The sequence below is a fragment of the Carassius auratus genome, chromosome 1 (genome assembly GCF_003368295.1).
Source record: "Carassius auratus strain Wakin chromosome 1, ASM336829v1, whole genome shotgun sequence".
Classification (NCBI taxonomy): Eukaryota; Metazoa; Chordata; class Actinopteri; order Cypriniformes; family Cyprinidae; genus Carassius; species Carassius auratus.
Window position 1 is genome coordinate 20,523,234 of NC_039243.1, and position 22,679 is coordinate 20,545,912.

A 22,679-nucleotide genomic window follows, 5' to 3' on the forward strand; every position below is an offset into this window, starting at 1 on the left:
GATTTAATCAATAAGCTAATTAATTTACTTTGTTGTGTTCATTGCCTAACTCCAATTAAAGCAGTCTATCATTTTAAACCCTGAAAGCCCATGTTCTCTCGTGTCCACTAGAGGGCGTCTCTACCTCATCTCCTGTCAGCGTTTAATGGTGGATAATAACCCGTCCAGCCCCGCCTCTCCTCTTCAAATATGGTACCACCTGGCAACGCTGACAGCTGAATTTATGACAGTGCTGTGGCGCTGACAGGCCAGAGGAGAGGAGAGGAGAGGAGATGAGTGAAGAGGAGCGAAGAGGAGAAGAGAGGGGCGGAGAGGAGAGGAGAGGAGAGGAGATGAGTGAAGAGGAGCGAAGAGGAGAAGAGAGGAGAGGAGAGGAGAGGAGAGGAGAGGAGCGGAGAGGAGCGGAGAGGAGAGGAGAGGAGTGAAGAGGAGAGGAGAGGACAGGAGCGAAGAGGAGAGGAGCGGAGAGGAGAGGAGAGTAGAGGACAGGAGTGAAGAGGAGAGGAGCGAAGAGGAGAGGAGATGAGTGAAGAGGAGTGGAGAGGAGAGGAGAGAAGAAGAGAGGAGATGAACAAAGAGGAGAGGAGCGGAGAGGAGCGAAGAGGAGAGGAGAGGAGTGAAGAGGAGAGGAGAGGAGCAAAGAGGAGAGGAGCGAAGAGGAGAGGAGATGATTGAAGAGGAGAGGAGATGAGTGAAGAGGAGAGGAGAGGAGCAAAGAGGAGAGGAGCGAAGAGGAGAGGAGAGGAGCAAAGAGGAGAGGAGCGGAGAGGAAAGGAGCGAAGAGGAGAGGAGATGATTGAAGAGGAGAGGAGAGGAGCGAAGAGGAGAGGAGAGGAGCAAAGAGGAGAGGAGCGAAGAGGAGAGGAGCAGAGAGGAGAGGAACGGAGAGGAGCGAAGAGGAGTGGAGAGGAGCGAAGAGGAGAGGAGCGAAGAGGAGAGGAGCGAAGAGGAGAGGAGAGGAGTGAAGAGGAGAGGAGCGAAGAGGAGAGGAGCGAAGAGGAGAGGAGATGAGTGAAGAGGAGAGGAGAGGAGCGAAGAAGTGAGGAGATGAACAAAGAGGAGAGGAGCGGACAGGAGCGAAGAGGAGAGGAGAGGAGCAAAGTGGTGAGGAGATGAGTGAAGAGGAGAGGAGTGAAGAGGAGAGGAGCAAAGAGGAGAGGAGAGGAGTGGAGAGGAGAGGAGCGAAGAGGAGATGAGCGAAGAGGAGAGGAGCAAAGAGGAGAGGAGAGGAGAGGAGTGCAGAGGAGAGGAGAGGAGCAAAGAAGAGAGGAGATAAACAAAGAGGAGAGGAGTGGAGAGGAGCGAAGAGTAGAGGAGAGGAGCAAAGAGGAGAGGAGATGAGTGAAGAGGAGATGAGCGAAGAGGAGATGAGCGGAGAGGAGATGAGCGGAGAGGAGAGGAGCGGAGAGGAGAGGAGATGAGTGAAGAGGAGAGGTGAGGAGTGGAGAGGAGCGGAGAGGAGCAAAGAGGAGAGGAGAGGAGTGAAGAGGAGAGGAGCGAAGAGGAGAGGAGCGAAGACAAGAGGAAATGAGCGAAGACGAGAGGAGATGAGCGAAGAGGAGCGGAGAGGAGAGGAGATGAGCGAAGAAGAGAGGCGAGGAGTGGAGAGGAGCGGAGAGGAGATGAGTGAAGAGGAGATGAGTGAAGAGGAGAGGAGCGAAGAGGAGAGGAGTGAAGACAAGAGGAAATGAGCGAAGACGAGAGGAGATGAGCGAAGAGGAGAGGAGCGGAGAGGAGAGGAGTGAAGACAAGAGGAAATGAGCGAAGACGAGAGGAGATGAGCGAAGAGGAGAGGAGCGGAGAGGAGGAGAGAAGCGAAGGGGAGAGGAGAGGATTATAAATTCAATTTGTTATAATAATAATTGAATTATAAAAATTATAATAATAATTATTCTTATTGGTTATTCTGACTTTTTACTTGGAATGCGGGGATCACTTAAATTATTCAATTATTTTTTACTAATTAATAATTAGTTTTCCTTATGTGTTAATGTTATGTTTAGATAATTCTAATCATTTGATTAAAATAAGATAGTAATCATTCAGCAGACACAATTATACGCAACAACTTATATTACACTAATAAAAGGTAAATCACCCTGTACTAACATGAGCTTAAGTGTCTTAATCAAAGCTGATTGATGGTTCATGACTCAAATCTTAAGAGATTTAACAAGGAACATTTTCTCATAAAATCAACTAAAGTGCAGAAATCACAAATAAAATATCACTTCCCAACAGACCACCCTCATCAGAAATATAGATAGATGATAGCACATCTGCATTAATACATGGGATGCTTCAAATACAGACATGAGTATAAGCAACTCCTGGATCTTGGTCATTATTCACACCTAAAAAGAAAGCTGAAAAAACTAAAGCTTTATGATTTATGCACTGCTTATGGAAACTGCTGTATAATTGCAGCTACAGGCAGAAGAAACAAACGGCAGAAGATCTGCAGGAGATTTTAGACGTCTACCTTTTGACCACATCAGCCCCGTTCCAGCAGGCCAGTCCGTCTCCTGAAGCCAACTCACTCACACACAGCTGGTCGGCCAGGCCGCCGTAGAAGGCGCGGTGTAGACGCAGACTGCTGATGAACTCTCTGCAGAGACACAGAAGAGTGTTTCACTGTCTGTCCAGGAGATGGTGCACTAACACAGCTGTTCAACACTCGTGTCACAGCTGCAACTGAGCTCTGGAAACAACATGCAGCTTCAAGAAATTTTATAGGAAGAAATTATTTCAGTTACCAAATTAATATAATGAAAGTAAATTATTTTCTTGTATCCCCTTGTTGTATAACATATTATATTAATATATAAATTATAATATAATTTATTTTGTTAATGTAGTAGTGTACCTATGTTTTTTTTTTTTTTTTTTTGTATCTGTATGTGAAACAAAAACAAATGTTACATAATATGTAATAATATTATTAATGTTATTAAGACATGTTTTCAACATACTATTTTACTTTTTTAATTGATTAAAAATACTTCGTCAATATATAGCATATATGAATTAGTTATGTATGATTATGTAGTTATGTAAGACCGATTCATAAGTTACTATTAAGTTTATCAGACATATTTTTTTTTTAAACTATTACACAAAACATTGTTTGATTAAATATATTAGTACGTAAAATATTCTTAACCATTTTATACAGTATGTACAAATTCAAGCCTATATAGTTATTTCTATGGAAGAGAGAAAAATCTAATGTTGTAAACATTATTCTAAACAGCGAAGGTAGTCATCATAAAACAGTAGATGAGTAGATGTTTCCAGAGCTTTCACCGCAGTATACAGTGTTGATGATTGCAGATGTTTTGCAGATGGGACTTACTTCCTCCTGTTGCTGAGCGAGTCCTCAGCGTTTCTGACCACTCCATTCAAAGGAATAGAGTCTTGGCCGGTGCTGCCGTGCTGAACGCTGCTCACCTGCTCCGGCTGTCTGCTGGGGTGACCGCACACCTTCTGCACCTGCACAAATTACACATGCACCAGCACCATTACCAACATATCCACATGCATAACCATTATTACAATGATACAGTTTAGGGCTGCTGAAACTTGCACTTTTTGCAGGTCAAAAGGGGTCGATGTGCCTGTAGTAGCATGATCACCCACTAGATGATGCTGTTTTATTTTTCAGTCATATACAATACTGTGCAAAAGTCTTAGGCCACTAGTGTTTTCACCAACAAGAAATGGTTTTAAGTCAGTTATTTCTATCTTTTGCTGTAGTGTGTCAGTACTTAATATCAGTTTCCATTTCCATACATTATTTTTGCCATTAAATGTAATAATTCAGTGAGATTTTTGTTTGCACAAGATCTCTGACAGCAGCCGGTGCTCAGTCCACACAGTGATCTGATCTCATCATCATCAGTCTGTTTGGAAGAACATGAAGAAACAGAACAAACTGAGACAGACTAAATCTAGAAGAACTGTGGCAATGTCTCCAAAACACTTTAAAAAACCTACCTGAAAAAGCTACATGAAAAACAATACGCAAGTGCACCCAGGACAAAAGCTTTTTTTAACGCAAAGTGTGGTCACACCAAATATTGATTTAATTTAGTTATGTTAATACACATATATAAAATATATAAAGTTAATTAATAAAATCTATTTATGGCATTACTTATGTATTTTTTTGGCTCAAGTGGCTAATGTGTGTATATATTATTTTATAATTAATTAAAATTAATATGAAATTAATATTAAGTTGTTGTTTTTTTTTTATTATACAAGTGGTTATAGTGGTTCATGTAGGTTGTCTACAAACCGGAAGGTTGGTGGTTCTATCCCCGGCTCCACCTGACCAAGTGTCAAGGTGTCCTTGACCCCACCACCGCCGTCGGTGTATGGATGAGTGAGTGAATCTGAGGCAACTTGTAAAGCGCTTTGGATGGCCATGGGGTCTGTTGAAAGCGCTATATAAATGCAGTCCATTGACCATAACCATTTACGTCATGATATGCACAATGTGAGACTACTCATAACACTAATAATAATGTGCACACTCGTTTCATTTTATAAAGATCTATTCCTCCAGAACAACCGGGCTTGTCTGGAATTAAACAGGTTTTTATTGGTCTAATATCAGCTATTGACCCCCCAAACAAGTTTAACTGATTTCAAACACCTTATTAGAGACTTGATTCTTATCCACCCACACGACCCTTGCTGATCAAGTGTCACTAGATCGCTGGCAAAGCCACACTGTACACACACATACACGAGACACTGCATCTGCAAACCTTCACATTTCAACAACACCACACAACTATCTGAAAACATGCGTACTGAATCCCACAGATTGCACAAGTCCAGCACACATCAGCGTGGCCAGCTGTGCCGCTGCAGCTGCCCACATTGAGAGTATTTTGGGAATGTTCTGGGCTCTCTGGCTGCAGCATGGCATGTGTGACTGTGACCAACTCATGCTCAGGCTATACCGCATTCCACGCCGTCCACAGAGTAGCTACACCACAGGTTTAAAATGCTGCTTGGGAAATTCTGAAATGAAAATTGCAAAAATGCAAAGGCCAATGTTTGGGTTTGGAAGGAAAACGTTTCTGGTTCACCTAATTGTAAATGTAAGGGTTTTCAACATGCCACAGCCATAAAAGTAAACAAACATAGAGTTTTCAGGATTTCATACATCAAATGCTCCCGTCATGTCAAAATATTATAATTTTTGTGAAAACTGAAATATGTATCTAATTAGCCAATGCATCAGTTTATTCCAGCCAAAATCACTGAAGTAGGGCTTTTCTGGAGGACTTATACAGGTCCTTCTCAAAAAAGTAGCATATTGTGATAAAAGTTCATTATTTTCCATAATGTAATGATAAAAATTAAACTTTCATATATTTCAGATTCATTGCACACCAACTGAAATATTTCAGGTCTTTTATTGTTTTAATACTGATGATTGAACTAGGGCTGTGCAAAAAATCTAATACGATTTTCATGCACATCTCATCAGTAAATACGCTCCTTTAATTAGAAGTATTATCTCCAGCACGTGCGTTCAGATCAGGGTTGCCAGGTTTTCACAACAAATCCTGCCCTATTGCTTCTTAAAACTAGTCCAAAACTAATCGCGATTCCAGGAGGTTCCAGGAGGTTGTTTTTCATGTCCGCGGGTCGAAGCAAAAATACCAATAACGTGATAGTTTCGAGAAGCAACTGGGCAGGATTTGTTGTGAAAACCTGGCAACCATGATCTGAACGCACGTGCTGGAGATACACTTCTAATTACAGGAGCGTCTTTTCTGATGAGATGTGCATGAAAATTGAATTCGATTTTTTGCACAGCCCTAATATAAACACATGACATGAAAAAAGAATATATATATACTTTTTTCATGCCATGTGTTTATATTAGGGCTGTGCAAAAAATCAAATGCAATTTTCATGCACATCTCATCAGAAAAGATGTATATCTTGAAATTGCATCAAATAACAGCATTTCCCAAATGTAAATATAAGTAAACATAAATATTCACACTTCACAGAATATAATCTGAAATACAATAAACCAGTAATAAATAAATGCTGGCATATGCACGATCATTTTAGATCATTTAGAAAAACACTTTTGATTACATGCCCTTTCTGCAAACTATCTCACAGATATCCTGCATACCTGAGCAGAAAGTCGCGGTGCATTCCTCTGCGCGTGGGCCACAGCGTCCCTCACCAACTCGTCAACTCCCAGAAGCACTTGCTCCAGGTCCTGCGCTCCATGCATGCGGGTGGAGAGCATCTCTAACGATCGCACAAACTCCCTCCAATGGGCGTCCACTTCAGCCAGGCTGGCGAGACACCCCCGTACCACGTTGAGGCAGTAGCCCATGCAGGGCTTGCTGTTGGTCAGACCCTGACAGTGCGGGCAGTAGCTCATCCTCAGCAACCCACGTCTACACTCCCGGCTGAGCTGAATGTGGTCAGTCGTATTGATGACCTCGACACCCAAGTGAAGCACCTGGAGAAACACCCGGCCAGGCAGTGAGGCGCGGGAGATGTGCGAGGCGAGGCGGCTTGGGGCTCCACCATATGGTGCCAGATCCCGACAGGCCGCGCGGACACACTCAGCGTACGGTGGAGACAAGCGGGAGAGACCCGGCTCCACCAGCCGCTCGTAAACCAGGGGGAAAAGGGCATTGAAAAAGCGATGTGAAGCTTCTTCCAGACTGAGCTCGGAGCCCAAGACAAAGAGAGCAACGTCTGTGAAAAACTCCCCGATAGGAGCCACCGCAGGACTGGCCAGGTCACGGTACGTTTGCAAGAGGACGGCATGAGTGTGGTTCTCCGCCTGACGGACCAGTGAGTCCACGGTTTCTGCAAGACAAAAAAAAAAAAATAGTGAAATACAGTTAGAAAGAAAGTTATTACATACAAAATGATTTCTGATTGGAAAAAATATATATATAAGCAATAAGCCCTGTTCATTTAGAAATAGTCTTTTTTTATTATTTCACATTGACTTGCAATGTTTAGAAATTAATAAAGCAGGATTGTTCACACAAAACACAGGTTTGTCCATTAAGTTTGTTCAATATACACTACAGTTCTGGGGTTTTACTTTCATTTATTTTATTTGGAGAACACATTACATTTATCATGGTTTTATCTGCCATCTTTTCACTGAATTGTATGTACAGTATATTATTATTGATTTACTTTATAAATCAATTACAACTTTATGTTGTTCCATGATATGGATTTTGCTGTACCATGGATACTGTTATATATTAAAGAATTCAAATTTTGCATTTATATAGTTTTGTTAAGTTTGGTACGCTTTGCAAATTTTAACACAAATGACGATAAAGAGTTAAGGCTGAAAGTTTTTATCCTCTGTGTGCAACCCCTACTACACAGGCATTAGTAATCAAACACATAGAGCATCGCAACAGACCAAACTAATAGAGCGCAAATCGCATACTCCAGTGGTTCCCAAACTGAGGGATCGTGTAGTCAGCAGATGATTTTGCAAAAAGAAACCTCTGCAGGGTGATAATGACTACACTGCATAAATGTCCCGCTTATCATGTGGCCACTTGTCTAAGTCAATAATTGAACGCAAAGTATTAATTTGACATATTTTAATTACCTCAACATCACTTGCAGCACCAGCTTGATCGCACCGTTATCAGTCACAGCAGTTGTGGTTGTATCAATAACAGACCACTAGATGGCGCAATTAAAGAATTAGAGTCCTATGATGCTGCTAAAAAACAACAACATTATTTTGTGTATTTGGTGTAATGAAATGTGTTTATGCGGTTTAAGGTAAAACAAAAAAAAAAACATAATTTTCCACATAATGTACATTATTGTTTCTCTTCTATGCCCCGCCTTCTGAAATGCATAGATTTTTACAAAGCTCATCAGTCTGAAGCGAGGTGTGCTCTGATTGGCCAGCTATCCAGTGTGTTGTGATTGGCCGAATACCTCAAGCGTGTAACGGAAATGTTACGCCCCTTAACATATTGTGATGCTCTATCCGGCTGGAGCTACGAGACATAAACCCTCAAACATAAAACCCATTATAAACGTCATATAAACATGATTTCTAGTCGAGTCCTCCTTTGGAAGGCCAAACAAAGTAGTTTCGCCTTCACAACGAAACAGTGTCACACACCGCGGCCTTGAGTGAGCGGAGGCTGGAGGCCTAGAGCCGGCTTGAGAATGGCGTGGCCGGCGGATTCAACGAAGGAGCTTCCATTGGGCTTGTGGCAACCACATGTGACTACCCCGGGCTGGACTCCGCTTCATCCATGGTGAAAGCTGATCCGGTGATCCACAGTGTGAAGTTGATGTATTTCTTCAGCGACCAGCATGGATCATCGTCCTCTTTTGGAAGGCCAAACAAAGTAGTTTCGCTTTCATAACCAAACACACAGCGTTCTTGAAAATATTTGAAATATATCAGTCTGTGTGTAATGAATGAGTATAATATACAAGTTTCACTTTTTGACAGTGTAAAATGTTGTGATATGAATTTTAGCTCATATTGCCCAAATAATAATGGTGAAAATTCAGATTTGCATCACAGGAATAAATTACATTTTAAAATATATTAAAATAGAATTTGGTTATTTTAAATTGTAGTAATATTCACAATATTACTGTTTGTAGTTTTGATCAAATAAACTCTTAGCAGAAGAGACTTACACATTAAAAACAAACTCTAAACTTTTGAACAGTAGTGTAACTCTGACATTTGCATAAAAATATTATAAAACTAGAGGCATTCTTGCAATATGGTCTGTGCTTTGAGTGTATAAAAGCCCACTACAAAGAAATGAGTCCAGGCCTTTAGAAAGCAGCAGAACAGAGAATGACTCTTCCTGCAGGCAAACCAAATATGAGATGCTTTTTTATCTGTGTGCAACAAGATCTAAAGGGCTTCCTCAGTCCAGAGAGAGAGAGAAAGAGAGAGAGAGACAGAAGAAGAAAAAAAGTTGATAAAACACAGAGAGCTTGAAGATACAAGGGTGCAATGATGCCTTGAAGCGTTCTCCAATATCTCTGCATTTAAAGAGTGCGTTGAAATATCATCTGTCTTTTTTTATTATTCTCTGTTATCTCGGTTTATGATGACCAAAATCATCTTTGTGCAAATTTTCCAAACACTCATTACCAACAGTAATTCAGAGAGCATTATGTTGAAAATGACTCCTAGCTATTGTGGTTTTAATGGGCTTTCTTATTTCGCTTTTAATTCTGTTTGCACTTTCTTGTTAAAAAAATAAATTAAATAAATTAGGATATTTTATCAAGAAGAAATATACACTACTGAAATTAAGAAATATACACTACTGTTCAAATGTTTAAAGCCTATTTTTATTAATTTAATTAATATTTTTATTCAGCATAAGTGTATAAAAAATTACTATATATATATATATATATATATATATATATATATTTTTTTTTTTTTTTTTTTTTTTTTTTTTTTTTTAATACATTTATGCATTTAGCAGACACTTTTATCCAAAGTGACTTACAGTGCATTCAAGCTAACAGTTATAGTTTTTTGATCAAATAAATGCTGCCTTGGTGAGCTGAAGAGACATCTTTCAAAAACATGAACCTTACAGACACCAAATTTTCTAAAGGTAGTGTATATAAATCTTGGCAAAAGAGATTTCAGGCTTGCCAATGATATTTTTGGATTAAATCCTTCAGCTTTGATCTCAGCCAATAAATTATATTTAACACATTTTACAATCTGAGGACCACTGGGAGAATAGCTCTACATAAAGAGTGCAAACACATGCCTTCGCCATGAAGGAGGTAGAAGACAGAGAGGAAGACTGGAGCAGGGCCAGATAAGCAGAAATAACCTGATGCAGGTTACAGGACCAGCGCGGCAGGACGTCCAATTTCCTGCAGAAAGTTTTTTTTTTTTTTTTTTTTTTGTCTATGGATGAAGCACGATTTGCAGAGTTAGCAAAATCCTTACTGTGTTTTTTATGAGTCCCGAGAACTATATGAAGGACAACAGAACCTCAGGTGACACAGAACCACCTCTTTCTCCTCGTTAACACCAGAATCATTTATCATTTAAGTTGATATAGCTACTATAAAATGTTTTAGAGTCTCAGTTTCTCCCAAAGTTTCCCCCTTGTCATACATTGTGAAGTGCTTGAGAAGAGCTAATGTTGGACCCTTATTTAAGTTTCGCACATATTACACTGCTGGCATGTTATCCATGGCGTGATTCTTTGTAAATAAATGTCTGACTGCAGCTTTGGATTTGCTATGGAGATCTGTCGCGGTAAGACGGGTCAGGGAGACTGGAGCCAAATCACATAGAAGGGTGAGAGGTTGCCCTAATACCGCTGCACAGATAAATATGTCTGTCTGAGAGCCGAGCACATCATGTGCCTATCATGGGTTGTGGTGTAAGTGTGTGATGAGAACGAGGCATGTAAAGAAAGAGTGTGCAGGGGCAGAGAAAGAGAGATCTGAGAGAGAAAAAGAGGGTGGTGGTGGTGGTGGTGTTTCTTTAAATCACTTTACTGTATCATTTCCAATCCCTGAGAACATCAAGTGCAATTTTACCTTCTTTGACAACAATCCACAAAGCACACTTCAGCACAAGAGAGGCAATCAATCCCCTCAACTGGTGAAAGAATTACTAGCTGCATCATGAGAGCAGGTCAACAGAATCCTCTCTACTCTTCAAAATAAAGGCTCTGAAAGCGGGTTTTCATAGCAATAGGCCTACCATACAACTACCGTTTTTAGTTGTGTCACAGAACCTTTAAGTGAACTGTTCTTCAAACAACCATTTATTCAAATTACCATTTTTAAAACTCTAACCAACCGTTTTCACTTTCAAAGTTACCTGAAGTGGATTTCGGATTTCTGTGCTCAGGGAGTAGTGTAGGAACCATGTCAATCGGGAAAACAGTTTATGCATGGAGCTCTCTTGTAACAAGCTGGTTACCTGAATCAGGTGTGTTAAATTATAGAGACAAGCAAAATATACAGAGCGATGGTATGGGAGGACTGGAATTGAGAACCACAGTACTATGACATAACACCCCTCTTGGAACACGGATTAAGAGTATGGATGTTAAAGGTTCTTCAATGAACCATAAAGTACCTCAATTTGTAAGCGTATACTTGTATCCCTTTAAGTGGTTGTAGTAGCAGGACAAAAAAAGAGCATGAATCAGCAGGTGTCATGCAGTGAGGATTAGACGCATTCGATGCATTTGGTCTTGGCCGACTACTGAGGGTTCACAGGGATTAGACACAGCTGATTAAGGGCTGGTTGCTTGAGAGAGGTCACCGAAGATTGTTTACAACCGAGCGTTAATGAATCCTCCTTACTAGACCCCAGAAATAAGTAAGTCTGAGCATGTGTGCGTGTAAAGTCTTCTGGAGCTAAATGAAAAGATTAGTGAGTTAACTGACACGAGGTGACTAGAGTAGAACCCATTATATTATCCGTGGCTATGTGTCTCATTTAGTGGCTCATTACGCGCCACGGTCAAGGAGAACCAAACTCGAAGGACACGGTGAGTGGCTATTTCCAAGAAATTCATTGCTCTCGTGGTTAATCCAGAGTCGAAACCTTAAGCGACCACCCTTAAAGGTGCCATGGTTTCCCACACTCTCTGGTTGATTAATTTTTATGACTTTTCTGGTTATTTCTGACATTCCCAGTCACATGTAGGTTCCCTTATTGTATATGTTTGTTCATCCAAAAGTAAGTAAATAAATAAAGAAACAAATAAATATATAAATGACATTTTTACAATTCGAGTTCATGTGTTGAATGTTGATCCTGAAACATGTTGTACTTGGTGAAATCACGGTCACCTCCATTCCCTCGACTTCATCTTACACATTCGCTTTCCAGAGGCAAACTATTAGCATGACAGCAGGATAACTGAGGCTAAGAGACCTTGAAATGTTCTGCCCTGAAGCACGGCCGATGGCTTCAACGTTTTCTGCTGATGTCTCCATGAGGGGACACCTCAGGGAAACCCACAAAGAGTTACAAGACAGGTCAAATTAAATCGTGACAAAAGTGCTAACTCGTCAGAACTGAGACGAAGAGAGCATGGCGAGCACACCTGCGATTCATGATGGGTAAAACCATGGCATTTCCTTCATTCAGAGCATGAGGAGAACAGGAGGTGGGGAGGAGGGAGAGGAGATTCGTGTCACCTCCGATTGGAACCATATGTGTGCTTCATAGCGTGACACTAGACAAGAAAAGCCCATGAGAAAGACTCAAGGACGGCTATGCTAAGCTGAGTTTCAGCAGGATCCATCTCAAGCGTGAATATCACAGGGCTATTTTTCATTACCAATCCACTATTTACTAAACAGCACTCTTATTCTTTCTGCGTGGTTCGATATAAATCCAGGGCCAAATTAAGAGCTGGCATCAGATGATCCCAACTGTGAACTTAAAGTTTGCCAACTTTTAAATGTTAAATAAAAATCTGGGGGTTTATTTAAAAACCCAATTAAATACAAATTAAAGTTTTATAACACTTTTTGCATATATTCTAGCTCTCAGACCATCTGTGCTAGTGTTGTAAACTTAGAAATACATATTAATGTATACATTTACATTTCATTTGTTTGTTAATATTTTTAAGTACGTTTATTGTACATCTTTGTTAGTATATTTCTATATCTATAACTTATGAAATATTATATTTCTTTTTAATATTATTATTCATTACAGCTTCAGCTTTTCAGCATCCAGGCAGAAAGTTACTCAGCAACAATCTTTTTATTATTATTATTATTATTGTTATTATTATTAGCAGAACTTCAATCATCCCAGTTTTTCTGAGACAGACTCTCACTGACTGTCTTAGTTTATGATTCATACAACACATGCTCTAGCAAACATCAGGGGCTTTATACGACGCACTCAGTTTACGGAGGTTTCAAGAGTCATTGAAAAGCCAATTTTGTTTTGACTGGCATCCTCAGTTATACACATTTCAAACCACAAATGGGGGCAGGATCGTGAAGAAACGTGATGATTGTGTGTGAGTTTAACCACAAAGAGTTAAACTCGCTGTGTGTAAGTTCAATCTGCATTATTTGCCCTTGCTGACATTTATCAAATGAGGTAGGAGGATATGTGTGTTTTGAGCTTGGAAACATTCATTTTGAATAAAAATAATAATTTGAAAAAATGGTGGAAGAAGACATGCTATATTGTGAATGTAGTCATTTGTTGGACCAGTTTGAAGAGAATCCTCCAAAGCAAAACAGTGAATGGGACACCTCAAATGTAAACTGGACACAGTAAAGTACTCATTGATCATGTTTTGGCCGCTACCTATTCCACCTCGATCTGTGACAGCTCAGGTGGTCCGTCCTCCTCCTCATGTTTAGCATTGCTGCTGCTGGCCCCCGCAGTCCCCTCATCCTCCTCTTCAGTCACAGGGAAGAGGTTAATCCCCTTGACCATGTTGCTGGCACTGTCAATGACGACCCTTATCACACAACATTCCAGTATTTTAAAACACTTCCGTACATTTGGTAAATGTGATCTTACTTTTCACGTTGTTATAGCGCGGTTAACATTACTGGACGTTAAATGCGGTGCGTTACTATGCATTGATTTAATGAACTATGTAATCTGAACGCACCCCTGACTCACAAGTCGCGAGTGAGGAGGTGAGTTAATAACGAGATAAGCGATTATGATTGGCTAAGGCAGTCATGTGTTTCATGGTAGCCAATCAGAGCCAGTGTTTTTACGCCAGCGGCGTCAAACACACACACACTGACGCACGCACGCAAGATTCGCAGCAGCAGCAGAGATAGCGAGTCAGGAGCAATCCGATGAAAAATCGGCATTTTCAAGGTGGATATATAAGCACTACTTCAAATTCATTGTGGTCAAAGGCAAGAACGTGCATGTAATGTGTACATGTAATATGTGACAAACGCATCTACAAAGCTAGTGGCCAGAAACACTTTTCTTACAAAGATAATACTTGAAGTGCAGGATAAAACTCTTGCTGTCTGTTGACGTGCAATACATATCGAAAGTTATGTACGAACACCTGTCTGTTCTACTCATTTTAACTGACTTGTGAAAACTGCTCCAAAAAAATAAATAAAAAAATAAATAAATATTTGACATATAGCAACTTTTTAATTTTTTTTTATTTTTTTAACAGTAACGCAAATAGTTACTTTCCCTGGTAACGAGTTACTTTTATTATAGAGTAATTCAGTTACTAACTCAGTTACTTTTTGGAACAAGTAGAGTAACTATAACTAATTACTTTTTTTTAAAGTAACGTTCCCAACAGTGATTATTTGTTGTTTATTATTGTATTATTTGTAGCAGCTGTTGAGACTCATTCTGACGGAACCCATTCACTGTAGAGGACCCATTGGTGAGCAAGTGATGTGATGCTAAATTTCTCCAAATCTGTTCTGATGAAGAAACTAATTCATATAAATCTTGGATGGCCCGAGGGTGAGTACATTTTCTGCAAATTTTCATTTTTTGGAAAAACGATTCCTTTAAAACGATGCATGAAATGGAGCTTGCATAGTTGCATTGCTTGTTCAATTTTTGCTAATTATCATAAAACAGCCTGGGTTCTTGTATTTCTGCCTCTTAATGCTAGAGATACATTTTGTTGAGTGCTTTTTGATCTTCCAATGCAGAGTGTATGTCCCAAACGGGACTGATCTTTACAGGTGGAAGAACAATGCATCAATGCTCAGACGGCGCATGAATACTGCATTAGCTGCCCTAATGCATTGTTCATCAGATAAAGGGCCCAACCACAGCTAAGAACAAATATCTTAACTCCGAGCTGTCATACAGACAGATGACGTGATGTTTGTAAGGCCTTGCAAAAAGGGTTATTGCTACTATGACAAGGACACTCAAAGGTCATAAAGACACTTCGTTTATACCACAAAAACAGGTGGAAACTTGATTTTTATTTACAAACAGCATGTGAGCTCTTAAAAGAACACTCAAACAGGCTACTAAAAATCAGGCCAGTGGTTTAATGTCAAAGGAAATAAATGCTACAAAAGAGATTGCTTTGTCTTTGTTCAGAAACCTGTTTTACAACATTTAAAGTCAACAAAGCAAAATATACAACTTAATTTACCTCAGTAATCTAATGCATTTACATGTGAAATATATAGCAGGGGACATGATTTTTATGATAAATTTATGAAAAATGGGAATTAAATATCCTAATACAGCTAAATAAGAGGAATCTGTAAAATCAGACAGTGAAAACAGACAAGGACGCCAGCAAGCTAAATGTTTTTTTTTGTTTTGTTTTTTTTGTTTTTTAAATCTAGAAAAACATTTTTATTTCAGCTTTTAACCAATAATAAATAAATAAAAGCACTTTCATGAATTAGATGTATTAAGTTGTCTTTGACTTTAATTAACATTTTTGTTATACATTTTGTAATCGTATTTTAACGTTATACATTGGGTTTATTATTTAGTATTTTCACTTGTTTTCAGTCGAAGTACTTGGTGTTTATTGTCATGTTTTTTTTTTTCAAAACACTTTGAGCTAAATGTTCTGTACAAAAAGCACTATTCAGATAAGATTTATTATTATTATTATTATTATTACTTACAAATAAAAAAGTTAAACACCTCAATTATAATTATTGATAAGTTATTATAAAGACAATCTTGTTTTTTTTTCTATATTTTAATGTGCACAACAAATTGTTCACAGTAAGAGCAGGACAAATTTGACAATTTTACTGCATTATGACATTTACGTCAAAAAAAGCCTTGTTGTGGTTTTTCTTTTCACTTGTTTTACAACTCTAAATTTAAATAGTTCCAGTCAACCAATTCACATACATGTACACGTTCTACAACATTTAATTAGTCATAGTGACATACTGCCCCATCCGAGATGCATTGTTCTTGCAGCTGTTTCCCCTGACATCTTTGTCCATCGTAGCACAATCAGGAATGCGTTTCATCCTATTTGATGCAGCTCCTCTCTCTCACATGAATCTGGCTGGCTGCTATAAGACTTTTCTAGACCCCATTCTCATCCCTCGACCCATAATTGCAGCATTACTCATTTTCAATAATGCTAAGTAATCTACTTAGCCATGACAGCATATTATTTAATTCATGAATGAGGCACGGTACGTCACGGCTCGCAGGACTAGTAGGTCTCTGTGGTGGTCTTGAGATGTGTTGGTGGGGGGGCGCCGCTGTAATATCAAATAGCTATGCTTATGTACATGCAATTGTTGAAAATCGCTAATGGTAACAATGTGTGAAATAATAACTAAATTATAAATTTTATTAGTTTTTACAATAATATTTATACATTTTAAAATACAAAAATAACATTGTGCTAACACTACAAGTAAAAAAAAAAAAAAAAAAAGATTTTCAAATTCATAATAGTGATGCACCAAATGTTCGGTAACCAATAATATTCATCTTAAAATAGCAAAAAAAAATGAAAAAAAAATAAAAACTATTTCGGTGTTTGGCCGGATAAGCAAAAAGACAGAATAAACTATACCGAACAATGATGTGATGAAATTAAATAGCATCCAGTGTACAGTGAGATGCGCAATGCAACAGACATGTCAGCAGTGTGGAAGCATTTAGAACTGTCAGAGAAAGACACAAAAATCATTACGAGCACTGACAGCAAGAGACTGTTTAGCACTGCATCACGTCTTCGATGAGAAGAGGAAGGGGTGATTGTTGTTGGTTACTGTATGATGACTGAAATCCTGAAATCCTGAAATGGCCTTAAACAATTAGGAAATTATCTGCAGAATGTTTTGTTTTCTAATTCACGCACGCATGTGTGCATGTGAAAAATGAATGTGTTCAAACAGCGCTGCATGAGCTCGCGACGGATCTGCTTGTTAACGAGGGTTCAAAGTCCAAAATGCACTGAAATCTGCACTGAAACAGTGTTACTCGTCAGTTGCTCAGTCACATTTGTATTATTTTTTTTTTTATAAAAAAATCATAATTTCCGCTAAAATGTAAAGAAATATTCATTGTATAAATATATATATTATATTTTGTAATAACATTTGTGCAATGGTGAAAAAAAAAGGGAAAAAATCTAAAAACAATTTTCATTTCGGTGCATCTCTAATTTATTCAATTTAAATTTAAGCAAAGCATAAACGGCATACACAGACTTATTTCGTAGTGACAACTGAGAAATAAATGAATAAATAATCACACACACACGCTTTAAAATTAATTATCGTTCTCATGTAAATACTTTCACTCTTTGATTTAAAACAATTTACAAAAAAATGTGTTATTATAGATTTATTAGAGAGAGAAGTAAAAATACATTAATAATAATAATAATATATATATATAGAGAGAGAGAGAGAGAGAGAGAGAGAGAGGGGGAGGCCAGGTTTAACATTTTTATGTTTTTATGTAACTACAAAACTTCTATTTGTGCTTAGAAATGAATTAACTAAATGTCTCATCACCCCATTCTAGCACAGCCAAGCTTATCTATGGCATACACCAGTCGGCTTCACGATGGTCTGATTAGCGAGGTGTCACTAAAGGTGCTTCTGTAATCGTCTGACCTGAAACCAGAGCTCTAGTGTGAAGAAAGAAGCAGCTTTTTATGACTTGACTGCTACGTTTGTTTGAGTTGGACCAACACTTGTTCACTGGCAGCATTTCTGTTTGCTTCTCTCACAAGGGTTTGACTGCAAAGGAGTAGCTCTTGGCAAAGAGTTTCCTTCTTGACCTCTGCAAACATCAACACGGCTGGCTGCGATTACGCCATCCTAACTGAAGTGCAAAAAGAATGGGATAACAGAAAGGTGGCATGGGTTTTATTCGGACTGTAGTGAAAACTCACATGTGTCTGATGATGAAATGCTGGAACCTCTCACCCCTATTTAGCGCAGTGGATAGTGTGCATGTTGGTGCTTTTATAGGGGCTGGGGTTACGTCTGGGACAGGCGCTTTCATAAGCTGTGTTACATCAGTGTCTGATTTAGGTGAGGCATGAATTGCAATAAATGAAGCTGTGGGCAAAGCGAAAGATTCAACTCCTGCTAGGATCACATGTCAGTGTTACAGAGTTCAGTTCACCAAAATGGATCAGTATAGAGAAGCTGAAGGATTAAAAAAATAAAAATAAAAATAAAAATAAAGAAGTCGTAAATGTTCTGAAAATAAAAAAAAATTGTTAATGATAATTACAAATTATTTACAAATAACAATTTGTGAATATCTATTGTATGTATTTAAACTCGGATAATATTGGACTAAGTACAACAACGAGTTAGCCAGAAATGTATTAACCTTGAATTAAAGAAAATAATATAATAATGATAATAATAATAAAATAAAATAAAAATTCACAAATACTAACCTTTTTGACAATGACACCTAAAAACTAAAATAAATAAATTAATAAATAAAATAATTAATTCATTGATTGATTTGATTAATTAATTAATTACTTTAACTTCACATATCTTAAAGGGGTCATATGATGTTGCAAAAAACAAACAAGCATGTATTTTGTGTATTCAGTGTAATGAAATATGTTTATGCAGTATAAGCATAAAAAAAGTATTTTCCAAATATTGTACATTATTGTTTCTCCTCTAAGCCCCGCCTTTCTGAAATGCATATTTTTTTGACACAGACCCAACTGGACCCGACGTTCACATATTCCACCTTAAATTGCTATTACAAGTCAATAAACCTGTTGCGAAGAATACAGCTTTTTGTCTTACCTAATTTAAAGAGCCGTAGTCTCTCTTCCTTGTACCTGACTGCCTGTGATGCATTACAATCCTCCGACAAGAAAGTTATTCATGTTATTCCTCTCGTTATTCAAAGTCCAAGCTGAATCCACTCATTATTTCAGCTTCAAAAGTCCACTTGATGTCACGGTGACGGATGACAAATGCTACTGTGCACATGTACATTCTGACTCGAGTTAATTCGCATAATAACTTAGACTGTTTGCCCTTTTGAACTATAATAACGATCGCTCGTGCAATGCCATGGCCGCTGACGTTATTTATTTACTATCATCTGATCTCTGTCTGTGCTCTCTGCTCTGCATCGAGTCTGAATCTGAACCACTAAAACTTTAAGATTAAACGGTTAATTTATAATATTATAAAAATGGGAGAAAATGTAAAACGCGGTTTGGCAGTCGAAGTGTCCCTCACTGGTTGCCATAGAAACATGAAATGCGCTTGAGACTGCACATGTGTGCTAGCTGTATCAACCTAAAATGCTTTAACGCAATTTGAGCGTAATAGAAAACATTCATGTGACAGTTCACCTCAGATTGTGTTGCTGATTTGAAATATGTGTCAAGTCTGCAAGCATTAATACCGTGCGTGCACTTGTACATTAACTCTGAGTCTGCGAGCAAGAGAGAGATCACTTTTTTTGGCTCACTCTTTTCTTTTCCTAATTTTACAAGTTGCAAGTTACAAAAAACACAAGCAGTCTTTGATCACGGCCGGGTGTTCTTTGAGTCCGATGACTCCGATCGGCGATCGCACGGGTATTACACACAATGTTAAACAGACCCGGGACCTGAGGTAATAGATTCAGACCCGACCCGGACCCGGCTGATGATTTAAAATATAGACCCGAACCCGTACGGGTCTCGGGTCGGGTCCGGGGTCGACTGGTCTCGGGTGCACGGGAATCCCGCGGGATTGGGAACAAAATGACTATTAATCACGGGATTGGGATGGGACAGGAAAAAATGTCAGCGGGAGTGGGGGGGACCGGGAATACACTTTGATCCCCAACATTATACACAAATATAGCTTACCTTTTATATAAATAAACTATAAACTAGGGGTGTGCGATATGAAGAAATGTAGTATCGTGCTGCAGCGCTCATTATATCAGCTGCAGTTCTGTCGCCACTGTCATACACTGTACAACACCACATCATTCATAGCAGTATTAACTCAGCGCTAGAGTTACTCTCTCATTTACATGTGCTTTTAAATTTTTCATTTGCGCGCTGCTCTGACCTGTGCTTTTTTTGAGCGCCGCAATGCACATTGTGCATTGTTTAAGATGGCTTTCAGTTCATTAAAAAAAAAAAAAAATTATACATTATTTTACTCAAGTTGGCATGCTGTGATCTGGAGCGGGATTCATTCTTCCGGGCTTGAACGGGACGGGATTTTCCCCCCAGTTTTTTCATGGGATTGGGACGGGATGGGATTTTTTTTTTTTTTTGCGGGAGTGGGACGGGACCGATTTGAAAATCCACTCCCGTGTCACCCTCTACCATGAGTCAAAACAGCCGGCATTGTAGACTACTCTCCCAGGATCATGAACCAGTCCTCCATAAAATGTGCTGCACACATCTGAATATTTAGGTTGAGCTGTTCTGGAACAGTGATGCAAATACAATTTAACCATTGATTTCTAGGTGTGTCCACTTTTGGAAGACTAAATAATGTATTTTCACTTTCACAATGAAACAGCATCTTCACAACATGGCGCTGGCAGCAACAGCGAGTTGCAAGTTATGCCTTTTTTCTTTGCTTGAACATTTGGGTGGTGTTATGCAAATCTTCCCACATTGTGATGGAGACATGTGGGGGCGTTTAAATTATGTGTTTTTAGGAGGAGGATATGTTTCAGTGAACGTTTGAACCTTTTTAAATAGTTGTGTTTGAGTCCCTCAAATGTCCTCAGTGTGAAAAGATGCATCTCAAAATCATAAAGTCTCTGCTTGAAAGGGTTCAAATATGCAAAGATGCTGGAAAACTGAAGAATCTGCAGGGCCTTAAAGAATTTTCTGAAGAACGCTGCTCAGTTTAACTCTTCAGAAGAAACAAGGGACTCATCCACAACCATCACAAAACAGAAAGACAGTCCTGGATCATCAGGTGACCACACACAGTACTAAGAACCAAGGGTTCCCAAACTTTTGAGTGGGGTTATTTTAATAATTTCTGCAATTTGTTGTCTTGTGGACTAAATGTTAATGTCTTTTATGTACAATATCTTACTCAGGACAGTACTAAATAAAATACATGCATTTAGTATGATCTCTCTTATTATTATTATTTTTTTTTTTTACTCGCATTTTCACAGATTCTGCTAAGGGTGCCCAAACTTTCGAGCCCCACTGTATGTGTGTATATATATATATATATATATATATATATATATATATATATATATATATATATATATATATATATATATATATATATATATATAATTTTATTTATTTATTTATATATTTTTTTTTGTGTTAAAATATTTAAATTATTAGAATCAAACATCTGTCCACCAGGGGGAGTTGAACAAGGATATTTAGTTGTGCTTGCGATTTTTTTTTTTTTTTTTTTTTTTTTTTTTTTTTTGCTGCACATTAGGACTTGAACTTAAAACATCCTCTGTGAGCAAAATTTTTTAAATACTTGCCTAATGTGGTTATTTATATGAGGAGTAATGTCATATAAAATATTTACAAATAAGACTTTTAAGTGGGTTTTGTTTAAACCATGTTTACAATAATTATTAAATATTTTGTCTACATGACTGCACTGGCCCTTTGCCATTAAAAAGGCCATTATTTCAAGACAAGCATTAAAGGAATAATTGAAAAAAAAAAAAAAAAAACTATCCTCACACAAATCTACTGTATGGATTTGGAAGACTTGGAATTAAGCACGCAAGATGTTTCATACGGGTTTTCGATGACATGAGATTAAGCAAATGATGACAGTTCTCAGTTTTTGGTGAAATGTTCCTTTCCATCAAAGGCAACATCCAAACATGATCTCCAACATTCATCACAGAGACACAGACATCAACAAGCCATTCTGGGTGAGAAAGAAGCTCCTCTAATTCACGTCCGCCCACACAAGCCCATCAAATCATTGTCAGTATTGATTTTCTCCCATCATAGCAGATCAGTGGTGTGGCACCAATTAGTGTCCAGTGAGTGCAGTGTTATGAGGTCACAACTCACTGCTGCTCTCGCCAAGCCATCAGTGCACCCACACACATACACACACATACACACCAAACCAACCTTTCGTCGGTCTGATTATGCTCTTTCTATGCTCAGGTGACTTTAAGGTGTTCCCATTTTAAGTAAATTTTATTAAAAGAATAGTTCACCCTAAAATGAAAATATGCTATGAATTGCCATGCAATAGATTTTTTTTCTTTTTTTCTGTGTGTGTGTGTGTATGTGTGTGTGTGTGTGAGAGAGAGAGAGAGAGAGAGAGAGAGAGAGAGAGAGACTGGGTCACACAGTGGAGTCAGCTGTCTTAACCGTCCGTGGCTTGTGTACTACACTGTCAGAAGGAGAGACTTTGTAGAAAACTAAGTTTGAGAGAGGCGGAGGACCTACAATAATTTACAATAAAGTTGCATACTTTGCCTTCTAGTGACTTTGGCAGAACCTTGCTTCGTTCATTTATATTTCTACATGGATCCCTGCAATAAAACTCTGATTCTTTAATCGCACCATCTAGTGTTAATGATACAACCACAACTGATACAACTGATAAGGGACTGCTCAAGCGGGTACTGCGAGTCATACTGAGGACTTCCGTTCTCCTGTTCCTTTTTGAGTTTTCCTTATTTGGTCATCTTCCTTTTCTTGTTTAGT

At 38.5% G+C, this 22,679-nt stretch overlaps 1 protein-coding gene across 1 annotated transcript in view; it reads right to left on the bottom strand.

The window, feature by feature from the left end:
• Positions 1-22,679, bottom strand: part of LOC113106621 (glypican-5-like) — a 228,487-nt gene that overhangs the window by 162,537 nt on the left and 43,271 nt on the right. The window contains exons 4-6 of the mRNA XM_026268740.1: positions 6,170-6,864; positions 3,356-3,492; positions 2,483-2,608 (exon numbers count right to left, since the gene is read on the bottom strand). Of these exons, the coding sequence (XP_026124525.1) occupies positions 2,483-2,608; positions 3,356-3,492; positions 6,170-6,864 (958 nt within the window). The remainder of the gene's footprint in view (positions 1-2,482; positions 2,609-3,355; positions 3,493-6,169; positions 6,865-22,679) is intronic.